This window comes from Chelonoidis abingdonii, chromosome 10 (genome assembly GCF_003597395.2).
Source record: "Chelonoidis abingdonii isolate Lonesome George chromosome 10, CheloAbing_2.0, whole genome shotgun sequence".
In the NCBI taxonomy this organism is placed as follows: domain Eukaryota; kingdom Metazoa; phylum Chordata; order Testudines; family Testudinidae; genus Chelonoidis; species Chelonoidis abingdonii.
The window spans coordinates 62803290-62822878 of record NC_133778.1 but is presented as its reverse complement, the minus strand read 5'-3'; the positions used below and the strand labels follow the sequence as shown (position 1 = coordinate 62822878).

Genomic DNA, 19589 nt, shown 5'->3' with positions numbered 1-19589 from the left:
CCCTTCCTTAGAATTGCAAACTCTATGATTTCGTGATCACTTTCACCCAAGCTTCCTTCTACTTTCAAATTCTCAACAAGTTCCTCCCTATTTGTTAAAATCAAGTCTAGAACAGCTTCCCTCCTAGTAGCTTTTTCAACCTTCTGAATGCATAATCTTCATTCATTAGCTGGCATTATCTGCAACACATGCCAAGGAGACAATTGCAAATGTATAATTGCATGAGAAAAACTACATTACTTTTCTGTCAATCATTTTTAAAATCAGACACTGCCATTAGGTCAACACTGTAAACTTCACTCGCTAAACTTTATATATCTATAATATCTGTATCACTAGAATTTAAGGGGCTTGCAGTAGCCTCTAATGTTCTCTTGCCTCCTAGAGAGCAGATCTCCAGGAAGAAATCTTCTGTAACGAGGAGGCTCCCAAAGGGAGCATGATTAGAAGAAAGACAAGTGGAATTAGCAAATGACACACATTAATTCATATAATGCCCTCTGAAACAGGTAGACCAGGAAGGGAATATTTTGAATTTAAGTTCATTTCAGCCATAACTGAAATAACATGTGCTTGAGGCTCCTTAGAAGTATAGGCAATAGGGAATTGTCTCGTTTCTCTGTTTTCCACATCTGTCAGTTAAATTGGAGTTGCAGTCCAGCACAGAGTAACAGCAGGTAAAATTGTGACAGTCCCTGGAAAATTTTAGGCCTGATCCTATTCTTACTTTCTCTGGTTTAGCACTGTGTAACTCAACAGACTTCACTGGAGTTACACACCACTGTGACTGAGAACAGAATCAGGCACTTTAGCTCTCTCTCCACTAGAACATTTTGGTGTTTCAGCCACCACTGCACTTGTGAAACACCTGACTTCCATACATGAAATTTCTAGCAAAGGTGCACAAGTGTTCACAACACCACTGTGCTTGCATTGGGTTGCACTACATTGGCCATGTCTATACTAGAGCCTTTTGTTAACCCTGGTTCAGATCCAATGTGAGCTCTAGTATAGATGGGCTACCAGCTGCTCACGCTATTTTTAACACCATATCAGATAACGTTACTCAGCACAGGTCTATTTGACATGGTGTTAAAAAGAACTGAACGATGTTATATTTACTTTCTTAATGAGATGCAGTAACCTAAAAACACATTCTCATGGTATTTATGTAGAGCTTTACATCTTCAGAGCACTGCATAAACATTAATTAATCCTGGCAGCTCCCTTCTGAGTGTTATTTTCCCCCTATCACAGGAAAACTAAGGCAGAGAGGTTAAGACCCAAATTTTCAAAGTCTAAAGTTAGACACATCAGTGACCTGATGTTTTAGAGGTGCTGAGCACCCCCAACATCCACTGACTGGTTTAGGCTCCTAAATTTGGCTTTAGGTGCTTATCTTTAGACACCCAAGTTTGAAAATTCTGTCCAAAAGGCAGAGAGAGGCAGTGTCAGAGCTGAGATTACAGCTCGGGAGTTCTTAGCTCCTAGTCCTGTTTTCTGACCACAGTTTAAGAACCTTAAATGACTAATAGCATTGAAGAGTCCTGTGGCACCTTATAGACTAACAGTTGTGTTGGAGCATGAGCTTTCATGGGTGAATACCCACTTCGTCGGATGCTTCAAGCTCATGCTTCAATATGTCTGTTAGTCTATAAGGTGCCACAGGACTCTTAATCTGGATCTGTAAAACCAGCAAACATGGCTACCCTTCTGATACTTAATAGCATTGAGTGCTTCTCTAATAAGAAATAAAGCGATGCAGTTTGTCATTTGCACTGTAACTGTTAAGTTTGGCATTAAGTATAGAGGATATTGAGGAAAACGTCAAGCTGCAGTGTGATGTCTCATGTTATGAAACTTTTTCTTGTTGTTAGGCATGCCAGAGGAAACAACCATTGCCATTTGCTCCATGATTATGGGAGGAATTTTTGAAATGTTTCCTAAACTGAAAGTTTGCTTTGCCCATGGAGGTAGGTACGGTAGTTTGCCTCAGAAGTGGCTGTTCTTGCTTGGTATTATTGAATGGCTCTGCTGTTTGATTTTGTCTGTTATCAGAGCAAATTCAAGCATTTAAATTTATATTATTTGAAAAACAACACTCAGTAAAAATATAAAAGTTAAAATAAAGACATAGGCCTATCTCAAAGGGGATGATTTAAAAAGGAACAAGCCATTTAAAGGTGATTGTTAAAAGGAACCAGGCCTTGATATTCCTAATGAATCAATTTAGTTCAAATGTTCCAAAATAACTGGGTTTTGTGGTCTCCAGTTTCCAGTGGACTTGAGTCCACGTAACAAAACACCACTCCAGCTGTCAGTAATTGGCATCTTTGTTGATAGTCTGAGCAAAGAAGCCAAGGATTGAAAAGTCCTGGATACCAAAGTATCCACTTTTCTCTAGAGATGACCCATGTTGATCAGTATTGATATCTGGGTTTGAACTCACCAGTATGACCTACTGACCCTTTTGGAAGTCAGTGGGAGTTTTGTATGAGGAAAGATTTGGAGTGAGGCCAGAGTCTGTGGGTTGCTTTTGAAATATGCAGATTAGATAACACAATTTATCACAAGCAATGAAAAATGGATCATGCAGCCTTTGTGTAATGCTTCTCGGTAGCTTCTGCTTTCTGAAAATAAGCTTCTTATTGGCAACTTTAAGAGACTAGTTTTTTGACAAAAAATGTTCACTCAAAACCCGAGCCAGATAAGTCAATGCAGTTTTGAATACAAAAGGTTGCAGAGTCCAGTCCTTGATGTTTTGATATGTCATTAGGACTCAGTATGACCACACAGCAGATTTAACCAAAAGGAGTAGTTAAAAGTCACCACAAATTACTTACTCTAGGCAAGACTTTTTAATAGCCCATCTTAATTATGCATTTATGATGAGCTAATAAGAGCAAAATGCTTATGGATGGTGTGGGGAAAAGGAAAGGGTGTAGCCTCTTCAGCATTGTCTGGCAACTTGTTTGGCAAAGAGAACATCAGAAGAGCTGAAGGTGAGTTGTTTGTTCAGAATTTCTTCCTTTTTTTCTTTCTTTTCAAATCTGAGCTGAGAGTAAATTGGAAACAAAATCAGAACCCTGCACCAACTCAGAGATACTTAGGAAGGAGCTGCTGTTGTAAGAGAGAAGATAGAAAAGGCACACAATAGGAGCAGAGGGAAACACAGAAAAGCTTATACCAATAAAGGAAGCAAACTAAAATGTAGGTGACAGATCGCTGTTTGTAGTGATTACAAAAACTTTGCCCACAGTGCTATTCTAAGCTCTCAAATATTATTGTGCTCCAGTGACAAAGGCAGAAATGTCAATGTTATGGTTACTTCCACTTGTTTGTTTAAAGTGCCATTTTATAATCAAGGTTTTTTTTTTAATAAGGTTAAAAATGGAAAAGGATAGAAAGCTCTTCTAATTAGAGCTGTGATTTTGCTCTCAGGATTATGTCTGAAAAAAAGATATGAAGCCATATCTGATATACATAATGAAGCCCTCATGGCTAACTTTGTACTCTTTACATTGGATTGCCTGCTGTGTGGTACAAAATCTATGACCAGGATAACTTTGCAGTATGGCTCATATTGTCATATGAAATCTGGTGAGCTCTAAAGATGCACGTCTGTTTTCTGGTGTATTGTTGACTTGGCCATTTTTCTGTTTTGACATCTAATGGGAAGCAATTTTCTTTTGAAATTATGTTCCTGAAGAGAGAGACTGGACAGCTGGGGAGGAAATGTGAGGAGAAGAGAACAGACACACTTTAGTCTCATGGCAAGAGCTGGCACATGTCACTTGAATAATGGTTGTCAATGAGTATATTATTTTGGGGTGTGGGTATTCTCACAAATTCCACCTACACATCAGACTCAGTCCTCTTGAGATGCAAAAGTGAGACATCAAAACAAGATGCCATGCAAGTAGAATTTGCAGATCTTCAGAATCTGATATTCCTTTTTTTTCCTTGAATGTTTTGCTCTGCCGTGAAATTGATAACAATAGGGATATTTAAATTATTATTGTTTGAGCTTCAGTGTTAACACTCGTTGATATGGACAGGGGAACTTCCCAAGAACCAATAGTTTCAGGTTGTCTACCAGCTGAGACAGACATCACTGCTTCAGTTTACATTGGGTTCATATTTCAAAGGTTTTCCTTAAAAATCATAAGGACTAGAGATCCAGCCTAGCAGGGTCTAGGAAACTGTTCAGTTTGCTTGATATTTGATTGAACTTAAGTGGATAGAAGATGTACAACTGTTTGGCATGTATTTTATGTATGTAATAATCAGATATGTCTATTTCTTCCCTCAGTGCCTGAAGTATTTACTTGCATTGACCAACAGAGTTCTTACCAATGAAGGCCTAGTAATTCTGTCCATCAAATCTTGTAGTGCTTGCACTAATCCCTGTGCCATCACTTAAAATTGCCTCCATCCTCCCACACAACCTATCTCACAACATGTAGCTGACAGGGCTGATAATGTCTTCCAAAGGCGTGTCTATATCAGCCAGAAAACAATGGATTAATTCCTGGCCCCATTAAAGTCAATGGGACCAGGATTTCACCACGCATCTAGTAAAAACTTTTGTATGCTGGTTCCACTGCCGCTATAAAATGGTCTTAAGACTGTACAGTTACTGTGAGCTGGCTGTGAAGGGGCGATCATGAGCAGTGCAGTAAACAATCTCACTGCCCAAAATAAGCTGACAAAATCATCTACAACCCCCAGCCACTGTTGGTCCAATGAGTGTTCTTCCCTGCCCCCTTTCTCTTCTCCCCCCTACTAGTCTCAATCCCTGGTCAGGAACACTATATGCCAATCTTTAGCCATCGATGTGGCTCAATTCTTACAACGTTGGAGCCAAATCTTCTGCTGGAGCAAATTGGAGTTTCTCTATTGACGTTAATGGAACAATGCTTATTTGCACCCTTTTATTACATTTTGTGCCTGGGGTTGTTTGTGATTAAGATGTCTTGCTCACTCTTGAGTATTATATGATACTAATTTCTATATAGCTGCACAATAACCTCTCTGTGTTGACAAATTAACTCTTTTCCTTCCTGATTTTTCAGGTTTTGTAAAGCAAAGACATAATTTCCACTTTCAATACAATTACCTCTTTGTAGGTGGTGCTTTCCCATATACACTAGGGCGTATTTCCCATGGATTCAATGTGCGCCCTGATTTGTGTGCAGTAGATAATAAAGTAGATCCAAAGAAATACCTCGGTTCATTTTACACGGATTCACTTGTTCATGATCCTCGGGCCCTAAAGCTGCTAATCGATGTAATAGGAGAGGTGAGTTGGAACATTTCCTAGGATATATGGCTGATATGCCCAGGTGAGTCATACTGCGTTCAGTTCTTTGTTGAAGAACTCGAGTGGGAATCTTATGCTTCAAATATGGACACAAACAGAAAATTATTTCAGCCCCCTTTTGGCAGCTAGATACTTCCAATCCAAGTGGCTAGTTAGGATCAGTGGTGCAAGTAGATTTTAACTCTTACCAGTACTGTACCGACCCCTCACTCCACCCGCCCTCACAAAAAATGTTCTGTAACTAGAGCCCTGCAGGGATACAAATTTATACCCACGGATGTGGATATCGGCGGATAGAAATTGGTATCTGCTGAACCTCAGGGCTCTCCTGGGAACCACAGCAGTGAAAGGAGCAAAACGTGGGGCCACCACTCCCAGGAGCCAGCGGCCCACACTAGCAGCTCCTCTGGCGTGGCTGTAGCCTCCTCCAGCCCTTCCACACAGCCCAGTCTCCTGTCTGGGGTCTTTACAGCCCCACCAGAGGTTAGGGCTGGGGGTGGGTTTGGGGATGGGACAGCCACACCAGCAGAGCTGCCAGCATGGGGAGTGTCAGCCCCACGTTCTGCTCCTTTTCCCATTGCAGTTCCCAGGAGAGCCCTGTGGTTCAGCAGATACCAATTTTTATCCATGGATATCTGCATCCACAGGTATAAATCTGTATCCGTGTAGGGCTCTACAATTCATTCTTGGAATATTTCTTTCTGGTATGGCATACCAGCAATAAATGTCTTAATAGTATGGTGTGCCTGACCATACCGGCTTACTTGCACCACTGGTTAGGATCCAGTCAGAGGTGAAAGTAAGCCATATGGTCTGGTATGGCGTACCGGCAAGAGCCGGTACGCCGTGCTGGACCGGACCAGCATCTCAGGCGGTGATTTAAAGGGCCCAGGGCTACAGCCACTGCGGGAAGCCCCAGGCCCTTTAAATCACCTCTGGAGCTCCAGCAGCCAGGCTCAGGTGTGGATTTAAAGGTCCTGGAGCTCCAGTCCCTGCGGGGAGCCCGGGCCCTTAAAAGTGCCGCCCGAGCCCAACTGCTGGAGCTCCAGTGGCGCTTTAAAGGGCCTGGGGTTCCCCGCAGCAGCTGGAGCCTCTGGCCCTTTAAATCGCTGCCAGAGCCCTGCCGCCGCTACCTCAGCCTTAGCCCCGAGCCCTGCCACCCTGGGGTAGCGGCCCCAGGGCTCCCACAGTGATTTAAAGGGCCTGGAGCTCTGCCACGCCTGGAGCCCCAGGCCATTTAATTCATCCCTGATTCCTGGGGCTCTCAGCCACCTCTGCAGCTGGTAGCTTCTGGGTGATTTAAAGGCTCTGGGGCTCCCAGCCATAGCTGAAGCCCCAAGGCCTTTAAGTCTTGCAAGGCCCCGCCTCTTCTCATTGAGGCCCGCCCCGCTCAGGACTCCGGCGTACTAGTATGTCCTTTAAACTACTTTCACCCCTGGATCCAGTAGTTATTTTTCATCTGAGATTGGCCTTCCACAAGACATACTTAAGGAAGACCATTCACAGCTGAAACTCAACCATTTCTTAACAAGTCCTCATTGTATAAAATTAATCCTAATATTTGGCATATATAAAGTATTAATTTTCACTTCCAAAATACCTTCCATCTGAAGATCTCAAAGTAGTTTACAAAAGTTAAGCCTCTGAACATCCCTGAGAAGTACACCATGTTTATATCTGAAACAATTTTGAAAAGGTTCCCTAGCATGGCTCTTTTAGTTATGTAGTTCGAGCCAAAGGGATCAGAAGTGCAGGTGGATGGATAGAATTGGTGTACAAAACATATTAACAAGGTTCAAAATACTAACACCTGACTAAACAGTGGGTGAAATCTTGGTCCCATTGAACTCAAGTTAATGGGAGTTTTGCCATTTACTTCAATGGGACCAGGATTTCAGCCAGTGAATATAATCTCAGAACCTCAGCTGGTCTAAATCGGCATATCTCCATGAAGTCAATGGAACTATACTGGTCTACATCAGTTGAGGGTTCTGTCTCATGGAGTTCTAGAAATAATGGGCCCAATACTGCAAATTGTTGTCATCCTTGTTCCCATGGATTGTGAACAATTCACTTCAGTGAGAATACTCACCTGAGTTAAAACTATCACAAGAACCCCAAACCCTAAGAAATAATCCCCAAGTGTTTTCATAAAAACACTTTTATTTGAGAAAATAAATTGTATTTCTGCTTGGGAAGCAATAGGCTGGAAAATCACTAAAGGGAATTCAGGGGGAAATCCTGAATGGCATATTAAACAGAACAAAATGCTAAGTATTTTAACTGTCATGGCAGAAAGGAAAGGAAATATTATAGTAGCTACCTATTTAAATAAGAGTATGGGACAAAAAACCCAACCCTGAACTGTAATGTCCCAAATACTAGTGGAACTGAACAGTCCCTTCAACAGGCAAGCCTGCAGAAGACAGACAAATGAGTTTTCTCCCCAGTTACTCTATGGGGTGCAGTGTTTGCCTTTCCCTGGAAGCAGGCAAGGGGATAGCATCCAAACTCCATGAAACCTGGGATCTATATGGATCCCAGGGGATTAGCAGGAGCTCAGAGCCATCCATACAGGAAACCTGTATCAGTGGGCTGTGGATCTCTGGAACCCACACAGGGCTTCTGCATCTGGCAGGGGAATTCCCACCATGGAGGGGAACTGTAAATACAGCTTATGCCTTCTCCTTCCTTGTCCCAGCCACTGCTTGCTCCCTCCCAACATGTTTCACTGGACCCTCACAGTGCCATCCCCAGGGAAGAGGGGGTTGCGTCCACAAGGGCTCCTTCCACATACAGAGCTCAGAGGCACACTGTGGCCAATGTTTTCTCTCCATCAAATACTAAAAAGCTAGTTAATTACCCACTTTCACCACTAGATGTCTGTGCAGACCGCTCTAATTAATAGATTGTATGGCTGGCACAGGGATCTTTTTACTAGGCAGAAAAAAAGAGCAACGACATATAAGAAGCAACTGATTACAGTTAGCTATGCATTCTGAGCACAGTCCACAACCCACTGAAGTGAATGAGCTTTCGGATCTGGGCCTCTGTCAGGATACCCACCATTTGTGAGTCCTTACTCCTGCATGCAGTTCCCCCACAATGTCTGTGCAGCGTAGACAGACTTAACCATTCAAAGATGTCCAAAAGACTCAGCAACATGATAGCACAATTAACCACCCAAAATAATATAAGGAGAGTTCTATATGCAAAGCTGCACATCATAAGGCTATCGTTCCACTGAGCAAAGACAGAATAAAGACCAAGTAGCTTGTTAAAGTCACCAGACTCTAGAGATAGATTTACAGTGGGAGCTGTATGAAAAGTCCACAGTGACAACTGAAACTATGCAACCTAGGTTTTTTACCAAAAAAACAAACCCTCACCAGGCTGTTTGTCAAAAGCATTGCTAAAAGCACAGTGCAATAGAGGATCAGCCACCTCCAATGGCTTCCTTGTGTATAACTTTGAGGAGAATTTCCCCAACTCTATCCTTGTTTATAGGCATGTTATGGCATTCTCAGCAGAACTGCTAGTCCTATGGCATGTTTGACACACAGATATTCCCCATCAGGCTCCGTGCATGTAGGTTGTGAGCTCTCTGGAGCTGGGACTGTCTTTTTTGTTATTTATCTGTAAAGTGCCTAGCACTGGGGCTCTGATCCTAGTTTGGGGCTCACAGATGCTACCATACAAATGATGATAATATAACATGTACGTTCTATCCAGGCTTTTCTACTGCACTTTATGATACTTTCTGATCCAATGCATCTATTTTTGCAATAGATATCAAGATTTTAGTACATATGATCCAACCTTCAGGTTCATGACCCATTTACAAGGTTTTGCCTCAAAGATTTATGGACTTGCAGCCCCTGCATTTTCATTTATTACTCCACTGAGTTCTTTTCTTTTCTGCAAAAATCTCTCCAAAGCTTCAATTTACCCTAATTTTATAATAAAAACACTAATTTAGCTGGGCATATTAATCCCTGGTATATTTCCATAGCTCTTCAATATTATTACAGCACAACAGACTGAGCCTAGCCCTTTAATTTTAAGCTGTTCCTTTAATGTTACCAGATTTCTTCCCCTGATTATGCAAGTGTAAAACCATTTGGTGTCGTCTTCCTCTACCTTTTACAATACTGTGAGAAATGCTATGCTTTCATTCAGTAGATTTAAGTGAATTGCAACTGGGTGATTCAGCATTCTGGAGGTTGCTGAGATTCCAGATCCTTTTTCTGGGTTGGTTAATTTTATTTTTAAAGACTGCGCTGGAGGAGTCAAGCAGAAGAGGAATAGAAGTTGCAAACTCATATGTGACTGAAAGGCTTAAAACATAAAGTTAATTAACCTGCCTACAAAGCAGATTTCAGTGAAATTCTGAAGAATGAAGAATCTGTCCCTTGGAATGCTTTCCACATTTGTCAGTGGTACCCAGAGAAATCATTCTTCTCTAGCGTATATATGGTGAAGTATGATTCTATCCCACTACACAAGTACAGTTGTCTGTGGGGAAACATATGGGAGCCCTCCTTGTAGGATTAGCTGCAACTGTGGCTTAACCTATAATCCTGGAGTGAGACTGGGAATAGTTCAGGGAGGCCTAAAATAATATGGTGAACATCCATCCAAAGGGACCACACTGGCTCTCTGGACTAAAAGGGCTTTGGGGTGCAGTAGGGATGGTTGTGATAGGCAAAGCGGAGGACTCAAGAGAAGAGAGTTCAACCAGCCAGAAGATCCTCCTCCTGCCCTCACCCTGAAAGACACCAAGACAACACCCCCCAGGAGGTGTATCATCTAACAGGAAATACTGATTTCATATGAGTACAAAGCAATGATCAGACACTGAGCCAGGCCTACCACCAGATGGCAGTGGTCAACAGTGAAGTCACTTCGTTTTACCTCAGTTGGTAAAACAATGGCCTGACTTTGAGCTCAGAGGGAAAGACCACAGATGTGGTCCAGTATATCTTGCATTTGCGTGAGAGACTTAAATCTCTAGTTACTTTTGCAAAACAGAGCCTGTGAAAGACTCAACAAACCCAATAAAGGGTGTACAAGAAAGCCACCCATCTGTGTGTGTTTAGGCCTTGTGACCGAGTGCTGTTACTACTACAGAGTCTGGAGTCTACATTCCTGGTCAGAAGGTAAGGACCATTTGAGGCAGTAAAACAAGTGGGTCCAGTGGCCTATGAGACCTGACAGCCAGGAAAGAGAACAGAGACACAACTGTACCATATTAACCTTTTAAAGGCTTGGAAGAACAGAGAGTGATTGCTTATCCTCCTGACCCTGAGCTAGGTCCCCAGGCACCCGTGATCCAGAGTTTTGAGGTCACACAGGTGGAGGAAGATCTCCAATCGGAACAAAAAACCCAGACACAGCACCTGGTCAAGTCTTACCCCTGAGTATTTTCAGCTCTGTTGGGACAAACTCACCTGATGTACCACCACACAGCTACAGGAGCAAAGCAACGAGTCCAGGACACCCCTCGGCTGCATCCTTGGATAAGATGGAAAACTGTCTGGAAGGAGTTACAAGCAATGCTAGATCTCTGGGAGGAGAAGAATCTCACCGTGAGTGGAGGCATCCTATTGTGCTGGTACCAAAACCAGAGGACACAACAAACACACTTATCATTCTATCCAAATTTAATGCATACCCAATGCCCAAGGTAGAACTGTTGGAATGCCTAGAAGCAGCCAGATATATCACTACTCTGGATTTTACAAAATGGTACTGGCAGATCCCTTTGATGCCTGAGTCCTGGGAAAAGCTTTACCAGTTTTGCACCATGCCCTTTGGCTTCCACAGGGCAGCAGGTATGTTCCAACGATTGATGGACTGCGTGCTTAGGCCATTGCTTACTCCCTGTATGGCCAATCTTTATGACAGTTCTTGATAGCCAGAACTGGAACAACCGCACACAGTATGTCACTCCTTGCTGGAGATGCAGGACTCACAGCAAACCCAGCGAGATGCAAGGCATAAGAACAGCCGTACTGGGTCAGACCAATGGTCCATCTAGCCCAGTATCCTGTCTTCCAACAGTGGCCAATACCAGGGGCTTCAGAGGGAATGAGAAGGATAGGCAATCATCACGTGAGGGGGGGACGGACCATATTAGAGTCAGCTGCTGCTTTTGGTGAATGAAATGGGCAGCCTCAATGCTGCTTTATGTTGCATAAGTTTGTAATGGGCCTCGTAAGAGCAATTACACCCATCCCATTTATCCCTGGCATGCCTCCCACACTTGAGAGGGCCAGGAGCGGGTGACAAAGAGTCAGCCACATCAGCTTTACACTACCTGGGAATTCCCCTACACAAGGGACTCCTCAGCCAAAGCAGCACAAATGGCACGAAGGGGAAGCAAGGAGTGCACATGTTTTTTTTCAGAAAAATGTTGATAAAATTTCATGAAACATTGTGGAATCCAAGCTTTGCTTGAACTAGTTAAACACATAACAGATTGAGATAATTTCTATCAGGTATAGGAGGCAGCAAGTGAATATATAATAAACTAGAAAGGCAAGCTTCTGAAGGAGATACTAAAGGCCAAATGCTGCCACTCTTACTCATCTTGAATTGCTTCTTGCTCCACGAGTAATTTCACTGATTCCAATGTGATTATTTACAGAGTAAAGGGGATGAAACCTGGACCTAAATAAAGGGCAGTTTGGCTTCCTATTGCAGTATTGCCAAACCCAAGCATTGCAAAAATTGTCAGATCCCCCAAATCACGAAATTGTCTTACAAATCACGAGGGTTTTTTTAAATAACAAATTTTGGGTTCTTTTCCAATGTCTTCTGGTCTGTGCACTGTTAAGGTGCACTCAGGTCATGTGTTAAAACTTTTCTCTGCACCCATATAGTGTTGAGAATTTACTTTTTTTTTTTAAATGAAAGTGGAAATTCTCACATAATCACTTGTCTCCAGAAGCTAGGACATTTAAAAAAAAACCCACCACCAAATATTGCAACACTTGCAATGAAATCATGAGTAAGGCTAAGATTTTGTCATGGATATTTTTAGTAAAAGTCACAGACAGGTCACGAGCAATAAAGAAAAATTAATGGAAGCCTGTGACCTGTCACTGACTTTTACTAAAAATATGCGTGATAAAATGGGAAGAGACTGCAGCAGCTGCCAGTGGCTGGGAGCTCTCTGGCTCTCACTACCCATGGGGGTTCAGAGCTCCAGGGTCCCTCTGCCCCCACCCATGGTGGAGGGGATCTGCAGGGGTCCCCCTGCTGCCATCACTGTGAGTTGTGGTGGGGGGTCCCCCTGCCCTGCCATGGTGGCCAGGAAGCTGTGGGGGTCCCCAAGCCCCACTGCAGCAGTGGGAAGCTGCAGGCATCACCCCTGCCCTGTTGCCATGACAGGGAGCTGCCGGGGTCCCTCTGCCATCACCACAGTGGGGAACTGCCAGGGTCGCCCTGCCTTCCTTGTGGCGACCAGGGACTATGGGGGCCCCCCACCCCACTAGCCAGGGAACTGCGGGGATCCCCCTGCCCCCACAGTGGCTGGGAGCTGCCGTGTACCTCCTGCCTAGGTGGTAGGGATACCTCACAGCTCCCTGCCACTGTGGGAGGTGGCAGGACTCTGCAACTCCCAGCTTCAGGGGCTGAAGTCACAGAGGTCTTTGGAAGTCACGGATTCCGTGAATTCCGCAACCTCTGTGACAAAATCATAGTCTTAACCATGAGCACTAGGAATACAGTAAATGTAAAATGAACGCATGCTGGGCTCAAAACAAAAAGAGAAACAATGTGATAAGAGGCCTAGTATAACACTGTAGGTTTTGCAGATGAAAGTTAGAAGTAGGACAAATAAATCTCCGGTGCATAGCCAGAAACTAGGCTGAGAAGGCATCAGGTGTGTGCATAGATATGCATAGGCATAACTTAATGTCTTTGCGGGACAGCTGTCACCTAGAGTATATTATGCTGGCTTGCAGCCCTTAAACATTAAAAACCCAGAAACTGCTTTGAGTCAACTCCATCCCTCCAAAATTCCCTGTGCACTTTCTCAGTTAGAGCCCACAACGTAGGTCAGTTAACCCTACCAGAGAACTCCAGAGGTACAACATCTGCTAGGTGGAAGGGGAGCAGGCAGTAATGCAAGTTGCGGCAGCCTCCCCTCCACCAGACAGCATACAGTAGGCCAGCGCAGAACAAGAAGCTGCACAGTGCTGGCCAGGTGCATCACCAGGCTGGCCACAGAATAAAATAGTTCAGTGCATCCCCATGACCTTTTCCTGGTAGTCTACTACAGGGCCCTCAGAAGAATGCAAAGCTGCCTCCTCCCAACCAAAGCCTCCCCTGCTGTCTCCCTTGGGGTGAGTCCTGCTAGGAAGGGGCACAAGGCTGGTGCCAGGAGATATAATTGTGCACCAGCAAGAGTAAACCTGTCTTTCTCTTTCCTCGGTATATATTTATATTACTGAAACCCTGTTTGAAGCTCACTTGTTTCATATATTGACACTCTCTTTCCTCAGATACTTTCTCACATAAAGTCACCAATGTAAAAAGAAAACCCTAGTGCTCTTTCAGATTCTAGAACTTTAAGTTTCAGGTCTTATGTTACTGTGAAACAAATTCTGTTATAGTTACAGTTCTTTTGAGTAAAAATGTCCGCTTAAGTTAATCACCAGCAATTAGGGCTGTCAATTAACCACAGTTAACTCAAGCGATTAACTCAAAACAAATTAACTAAATTAAAAAAATTAAGCACGATTAATTGCAGTTTTAATCGCACTGTGAAACAATAATAGAATATCAATTGAAATGTATTATAAATATTTTCAGATGTTTTCTACATTTTCAAATATATTGATTTCAATTACAACACAAAATACAAAGTGTACAGTGCTCACTTTATATTTTATTACAAAAATTTGCACTGTAAAAAAGATAAAAGAAATAGTATTTTTCAATTCACATCATAAAGTACTGTAGTGCGATCTCTATCCTGAAAGTGCAATTTAGAAATACAGATTTTTTTTTGTTACATAACTGCACTCAAAAACAAAACAATATAAAACTTTAGAGCCTACAACTCCACTCAGCCTTATTTCTTATTCAGCCAATCGCTAGGACAAACAAGGTTGTTTACACTAATGAGTGATAATGCTGCTGACTTCTTATTTACGACGTCACCAGAAAGTGAGAACAGGTGTTTGCATGGCACTTTTGTAGCCAGGGCCACCCAGAGCATTCAGCGGGCCTGGGGTCTTCGGAAGTGGGAGGCCCCCACCACCGAATTGCTGCCAAAGACCTGGCACTTTGGCAGTGGGTCCCGGGGCGGAAGGACCCCCCCCCACTGTCAAAGACCCGGAACAGAAGAAGCTCCAGGGGCCCGGGCCACGCGAGAGTTTTCTGGGGCCCCCAGAGCGAGTGACGGACCCTGCTCCAGGGGGCCCCAAAAAACTCTTGTGGGGGGCCGCTGCGGGGCCTGGGGCAAATTGCCCCTCTTGCCCCCTCCTCTGGATGGCCCTGTTTGTAGCTGGCGTTGCCAGATATGCTAAACATTCATATGACCCTTCATGATTTGGCCAGCGTTCCAGAGGACATGCTTCCATGCTAATGATGCTCGTTAAAAAAAAAATGCATTAATTACATTTGTGACAGAACTCCTTGGAGGAGAATTGTATGTCTGCTGCTCTGTGGTTTTACCTGCATTCTGTCATATATTTCATGTTATGGCAGTCTCAGATGATGACCTAGTTGTTCAATTTAAGAATACTTTTGCTGCACATCTGACAAAATGCAAAGAAGGAATCAATGTGAGGTTTCTAAAAATACCTGCAATGTTCGACCCAATGTTTAAGAATCTGAAGTGCCTTTCAAAATCTAAGAGGGACGAGGTGTGGAACATGCTGTCAGAAGTCTTAAAACAACAACACTCTGATGCAGAAATTACAGAACCCAGACCACCAAAAAAGAAATCAACCTTCTGTTGGCATCTGACTCAGATGATGAAAATGAAGGGGCATCAGTCTACACTGTTTCGGATCATTATCAAGCAGAACCCATAATCAGCATGGAAGCATGTCCTCTGGAATAATGGCCAAACCATGAGGGGACATACAAATGTTTAGCATATCTGGCACATAAATGCTGTGCAACATCCACTACAACAGTGCAATGCGAATGCCTGTTCTCTCTTTCAGGTGACATTGTAAATAAGAAGCAAGCAACATTATCTCCCATAAATGTAAACAAATTTGTTTGTCTTAGCAATTGGCTGAACAAGAAGAAGGACTAAATTGACTTGTAGGCTCTAAAGTTTTATATTGTTTTGTATTTAGTGCAGTTATGTAACAAAAAAATTTCCACATTTGTAAGTTGCACTTTTGCGATAGAGATCGCACTACAGTACTTGTATGAGGTGAGTCAAAAAATACAATTTCTTTTGTTTTAACCTTTTTACAGTGCAGATATTTGTAATCAAACATAATATCAGATAAGCACTGTATACTCTGTATTCTGTGTTGTAATTGAAATCAATATATTTGAAAATGTAGAAAACATCCAAAAATATATAGATAAATGGTATTCTATTATTGTTTAATAGTGCAATTAAAACTATGGTTAATTGTGATTTTTTAATCTCATGATTAATTGCGATTAATTTTTTTATTGTTTGACAGCCCTATCTGCAATCTGTGTCTTATTTAAAGCAGAGCTGCAATATTAAGTGGATCTATTCATATGTCAAACTACAAATCCTCAGTGAGAAAAAGAATTTAGGCCATACTCCTAGATAATAATTAATAAATAACATGTTAAAACCTAAGAGTCCCATACATCTGCAAAGTGCTTTACGAACATTACCTAATGAATCCTCACTATACTTCTGGGAGGGAGGTGATTGTGAATAGGCATTACAGTCACCATTTTATAGACAGTGATAAAACTGAAGCACAGAGAAGCTGAGTTCTCCAAAGCCATTCAGCAAGTCAGTGGCAGAGCCACAATATTCTCAAAGGTCCTTATTTATCAGCAGTTCATCAGATCAGTTCATTGGCAGTAGCGTGATCAGCTGTAAAATACTTTAAATCAGAGGAAACTAACAACAAAAGCTAAATTGGGATAGTTTACACCAGAGATTCTAGTGAGAGAGGAACAAAAACCAGCGCATCAGACTTTCTTCTGCTCTGGCCCACACAAGGAACCTTAAATAAAAATGTAAGAATCTCCCTAGATTGGTTGAGCTTATCTGACACACTAAATTGAATTTCATTCTCCTTTCCAAATAAATCCATCTAATAATATTGTACAGTATCTTATGCTGCACATGGAAGAAACGACGTTTCTCTCCCAAGTGTGTATTCTGGAGCAGAAAATGTCCCAATATCAGTAAACATACTATAAATCAAGCAGCATCCTGAGGTGTTTAAATACACAGACCCTAATACGTTTCTCATGTAAACTGTTCTCAGAAATTGTATTAGCAGACAAAAAAGGTATACATTCTGCTATTCTAATTTGACCCCAAGATTTTTGTAGAGAAGCAGATGCACACATACAAAATACAACCAATTTGCAGATTCTACACTTGCATATATCTTCTTGTACAGATTCTTTCAGAGACCCCAGGGTGACACCTACTGGACACACAAAAAATTAAGCAGCATTTGGCAAATAAAATAAATCCTATCCTAAAACACCTGAGAACTTGCTTCATGGCTTTGTTTTAATACTGCCAACCACAAGCATTCCAAAGTTGTGGTTGCTGGATTTAGTATGCAGATACTGGGTGGTGCTGATGTCCTGTGATATACAGGAGGTTAGACTAGATGATCTAGTGGTCCTTTCTGGCTCTAAAACTCTGACTCTAAAAATATATGCAGTGTTGTTGTAACTGTGTTGACTCCAGGACATTAGAGAGACAAAGTCAGTGTGGTAGTATCTTTTATTGGGCCAACTTCTGTTGGTGAGAGAGACAAGCTTCTGAGTTCTTTTTCAGGTCTGGGAAACTAATTCAAAGTGTCACTGCTAAGCCAATCTTATTACAACAATCTGTAACCCACTAACACACACACACCTAGCTGCTTCCCTCCCACCTCCTTTCCTCTCTACCACTGGAGGAGTGTTAATGGGCTACTTCACACTGAATGGTCCCCTGATGTGTTAACTGCTTATGGTAAAATAATCTTTTCCACCTTGTATTGAACAGTGACAGTCTAAGGCTATGTCTACACTAGCACTTTTGTCGGTAAAATTTTTGTTGGTCAGGGTGTAAAAAAAACACTCCCCTAACCATAAAAGCACAGTATGGTATGGACAGTGCTAAGTCGGCGGGAGACACTCTCCTGCCAACATACCTGCCGCAACTTGTTAGGGGTGGTTTAATTATGCCGGTGGGAGAACTTTCTCCTGACAGCATAGAGTGGCTAAACAGGAGACTTTGCCATGGCACAGCTGCAGTGATACATCTGTGCTGCTGTAAGGTCCATAGTGTAAATATAGCCCAGGTTTCCCAGATCTCCATGTGTGTGATTTGATTCCATCCTGGAATATCAAATCTGGTAGTCTCTGGAGGACTTCTGACTTCTTAGAGATGCATGTATATAAGCTCTCTTACCATGCTTGATGAGACAGAAAGGTTGGCTCTTTTTACATTTTGCTCTCAATTGTTCTTTAAACATCAGAGTTAAATAGGTGTGCAACAAGTTGTCAGTTTTTGCCTGACACTGTACTATTAACAGAAGCTGATCCTGCTGGAAAATGTGTGTGGTTTTCTGACTCATTTTTGCAGATGGCTCAACCAAGAATAAGGAAGGTGGGAGTGGTGCTCTCTTTTTTAGAATACCCAAGACGTAAACTGACCAGATTCCTAAAAGGCATCCTGGGAGCAGCCAAACCTAGGGTGAAGGTTTGGGCTGCACTTTATACTAGTTCTTTTATATGAATAATACCAAGCCCAGGAACGCAGTAAGTTTTCACTTGGAAGAAGTAGTGTGGACTACATATAGAGCAAACTGGGGAAACCATCTGATCAAAAGGGTGTTTTAAACAGCTTAAAAATCTCTCCCCCTCTCAATTGCACAGCTTTTAGTATCTGGTCTCTTACGATGTCCTAATTCCATTAGTTTTCCAATTACCGCAGAATCTTTCAAGTTACACAAGATATGGATTTATAATGGGAAAATCAAGCAGAAATAAAACTAAGCTTTCAGATGTTCTTTACATACCATAAAGGAAATAAACACATCTTTTCCCCTTTACAGGCAACTTAACTATGGGACCACCTGGTCATGACCCCATTATGAATCACTGTATTGCAGTCAACCCAAGTCAGAACCCAAAGAAGATGAGTGTTGGATACTTTGTTTTATACATTTCAAGGCAATATCAGATTACTTCAGTTAACCAAACTAGGAAGGGTTCATTGTTCAACACATTCCTGCAAAGGGATATATGTTCTTTCCATATGCCAAGGATTTACATTTTGAACTTTCCATGTATCAAGATGAAAATACACCCAAGCATAGCTAGCCCTTAAAATCATCATTCTTGGGTTATCCAAAAATCTGTTCATTCAAATTTGTACAAAATACAGGAAACCTTGGGAAGTGTTCTTTTTGGGGTTTGGGGTTTTTTTTAGAAAACAAAACTTAGTATCTTAAAGATGACTGAAACAGATACCACAGAAAATCTGTGCGGCATATACTCATCATTTTATACTGTTTTTAAGAACCCCACAGAGGATGTGCAGCTCTTTTATGAAATGCCCAATTTGTTTCTCTGTTTGCAGGACAAAGTTCTTTTGGGAACAGATTACCCTTTTCCACTAGGGGAACTAGAACCTGGAAAACTGATTGATTCTATGGAAGAGTTTGATAGTGGACTAAAGGTAAAATTCTTTACATTTTTTTATTTCAGTTTTTAGGCTTCCATTTTTAGGGCCTGACCCAAGGCCCTAAGAAGTCAATGAGAGTTTTCCATTAACTTCAGAGGGTATGGGATTAGTCTTTAAGAATCAGTTCCCCACAGCCCTGAAAGCACATGCACGTGCTTGACTTAGGCCTGGTCTACACTATGCGTTTAAACCGAATTTAGTAGCATTAAACCAATTTAACCCTGCACCCGTCCACACAACGAGGCCCTTTATATCGATATAAAGGGCTCTTTAAACCGGTTTTTGTACTCCTCTCTGACGAGAGGAGTAGTGCTGAAATCGGTATTACCATATTGGATTAGGGTTAGTGTGGCCGCAAATCAACGGTATTGGCCTCTGGGCGGTATC

General features: G+C 42.3%; 1 protein-coding gene across 1 annotated transcript in view; it reads left to right on the top strand.

The window, feature by feature from the left end:
* ACMSD (aminocarboxymuconate semialdehyde decarboxylase) overlaps positions 1–19589 on the top strand; it is a 54831-nt gene that overhangs the window by 26428 nt on the left and 8814 nt on the right. Inside the window, exons 7-9 of the mRNA XM_075069830.1 lie at positions 1878–1973; positions 5130–5302; positions 19098–19196. Coding sequence (XP_074925931.1) covers positions 1878–1973; positions 5130–5302; positions 19098–19196 — 368 coding nt within the window. The remainder of the gene's footprint in view (positions 1–1877; positions 1974–5129; positions 5303–19097; positions 19197–19589) is intronic.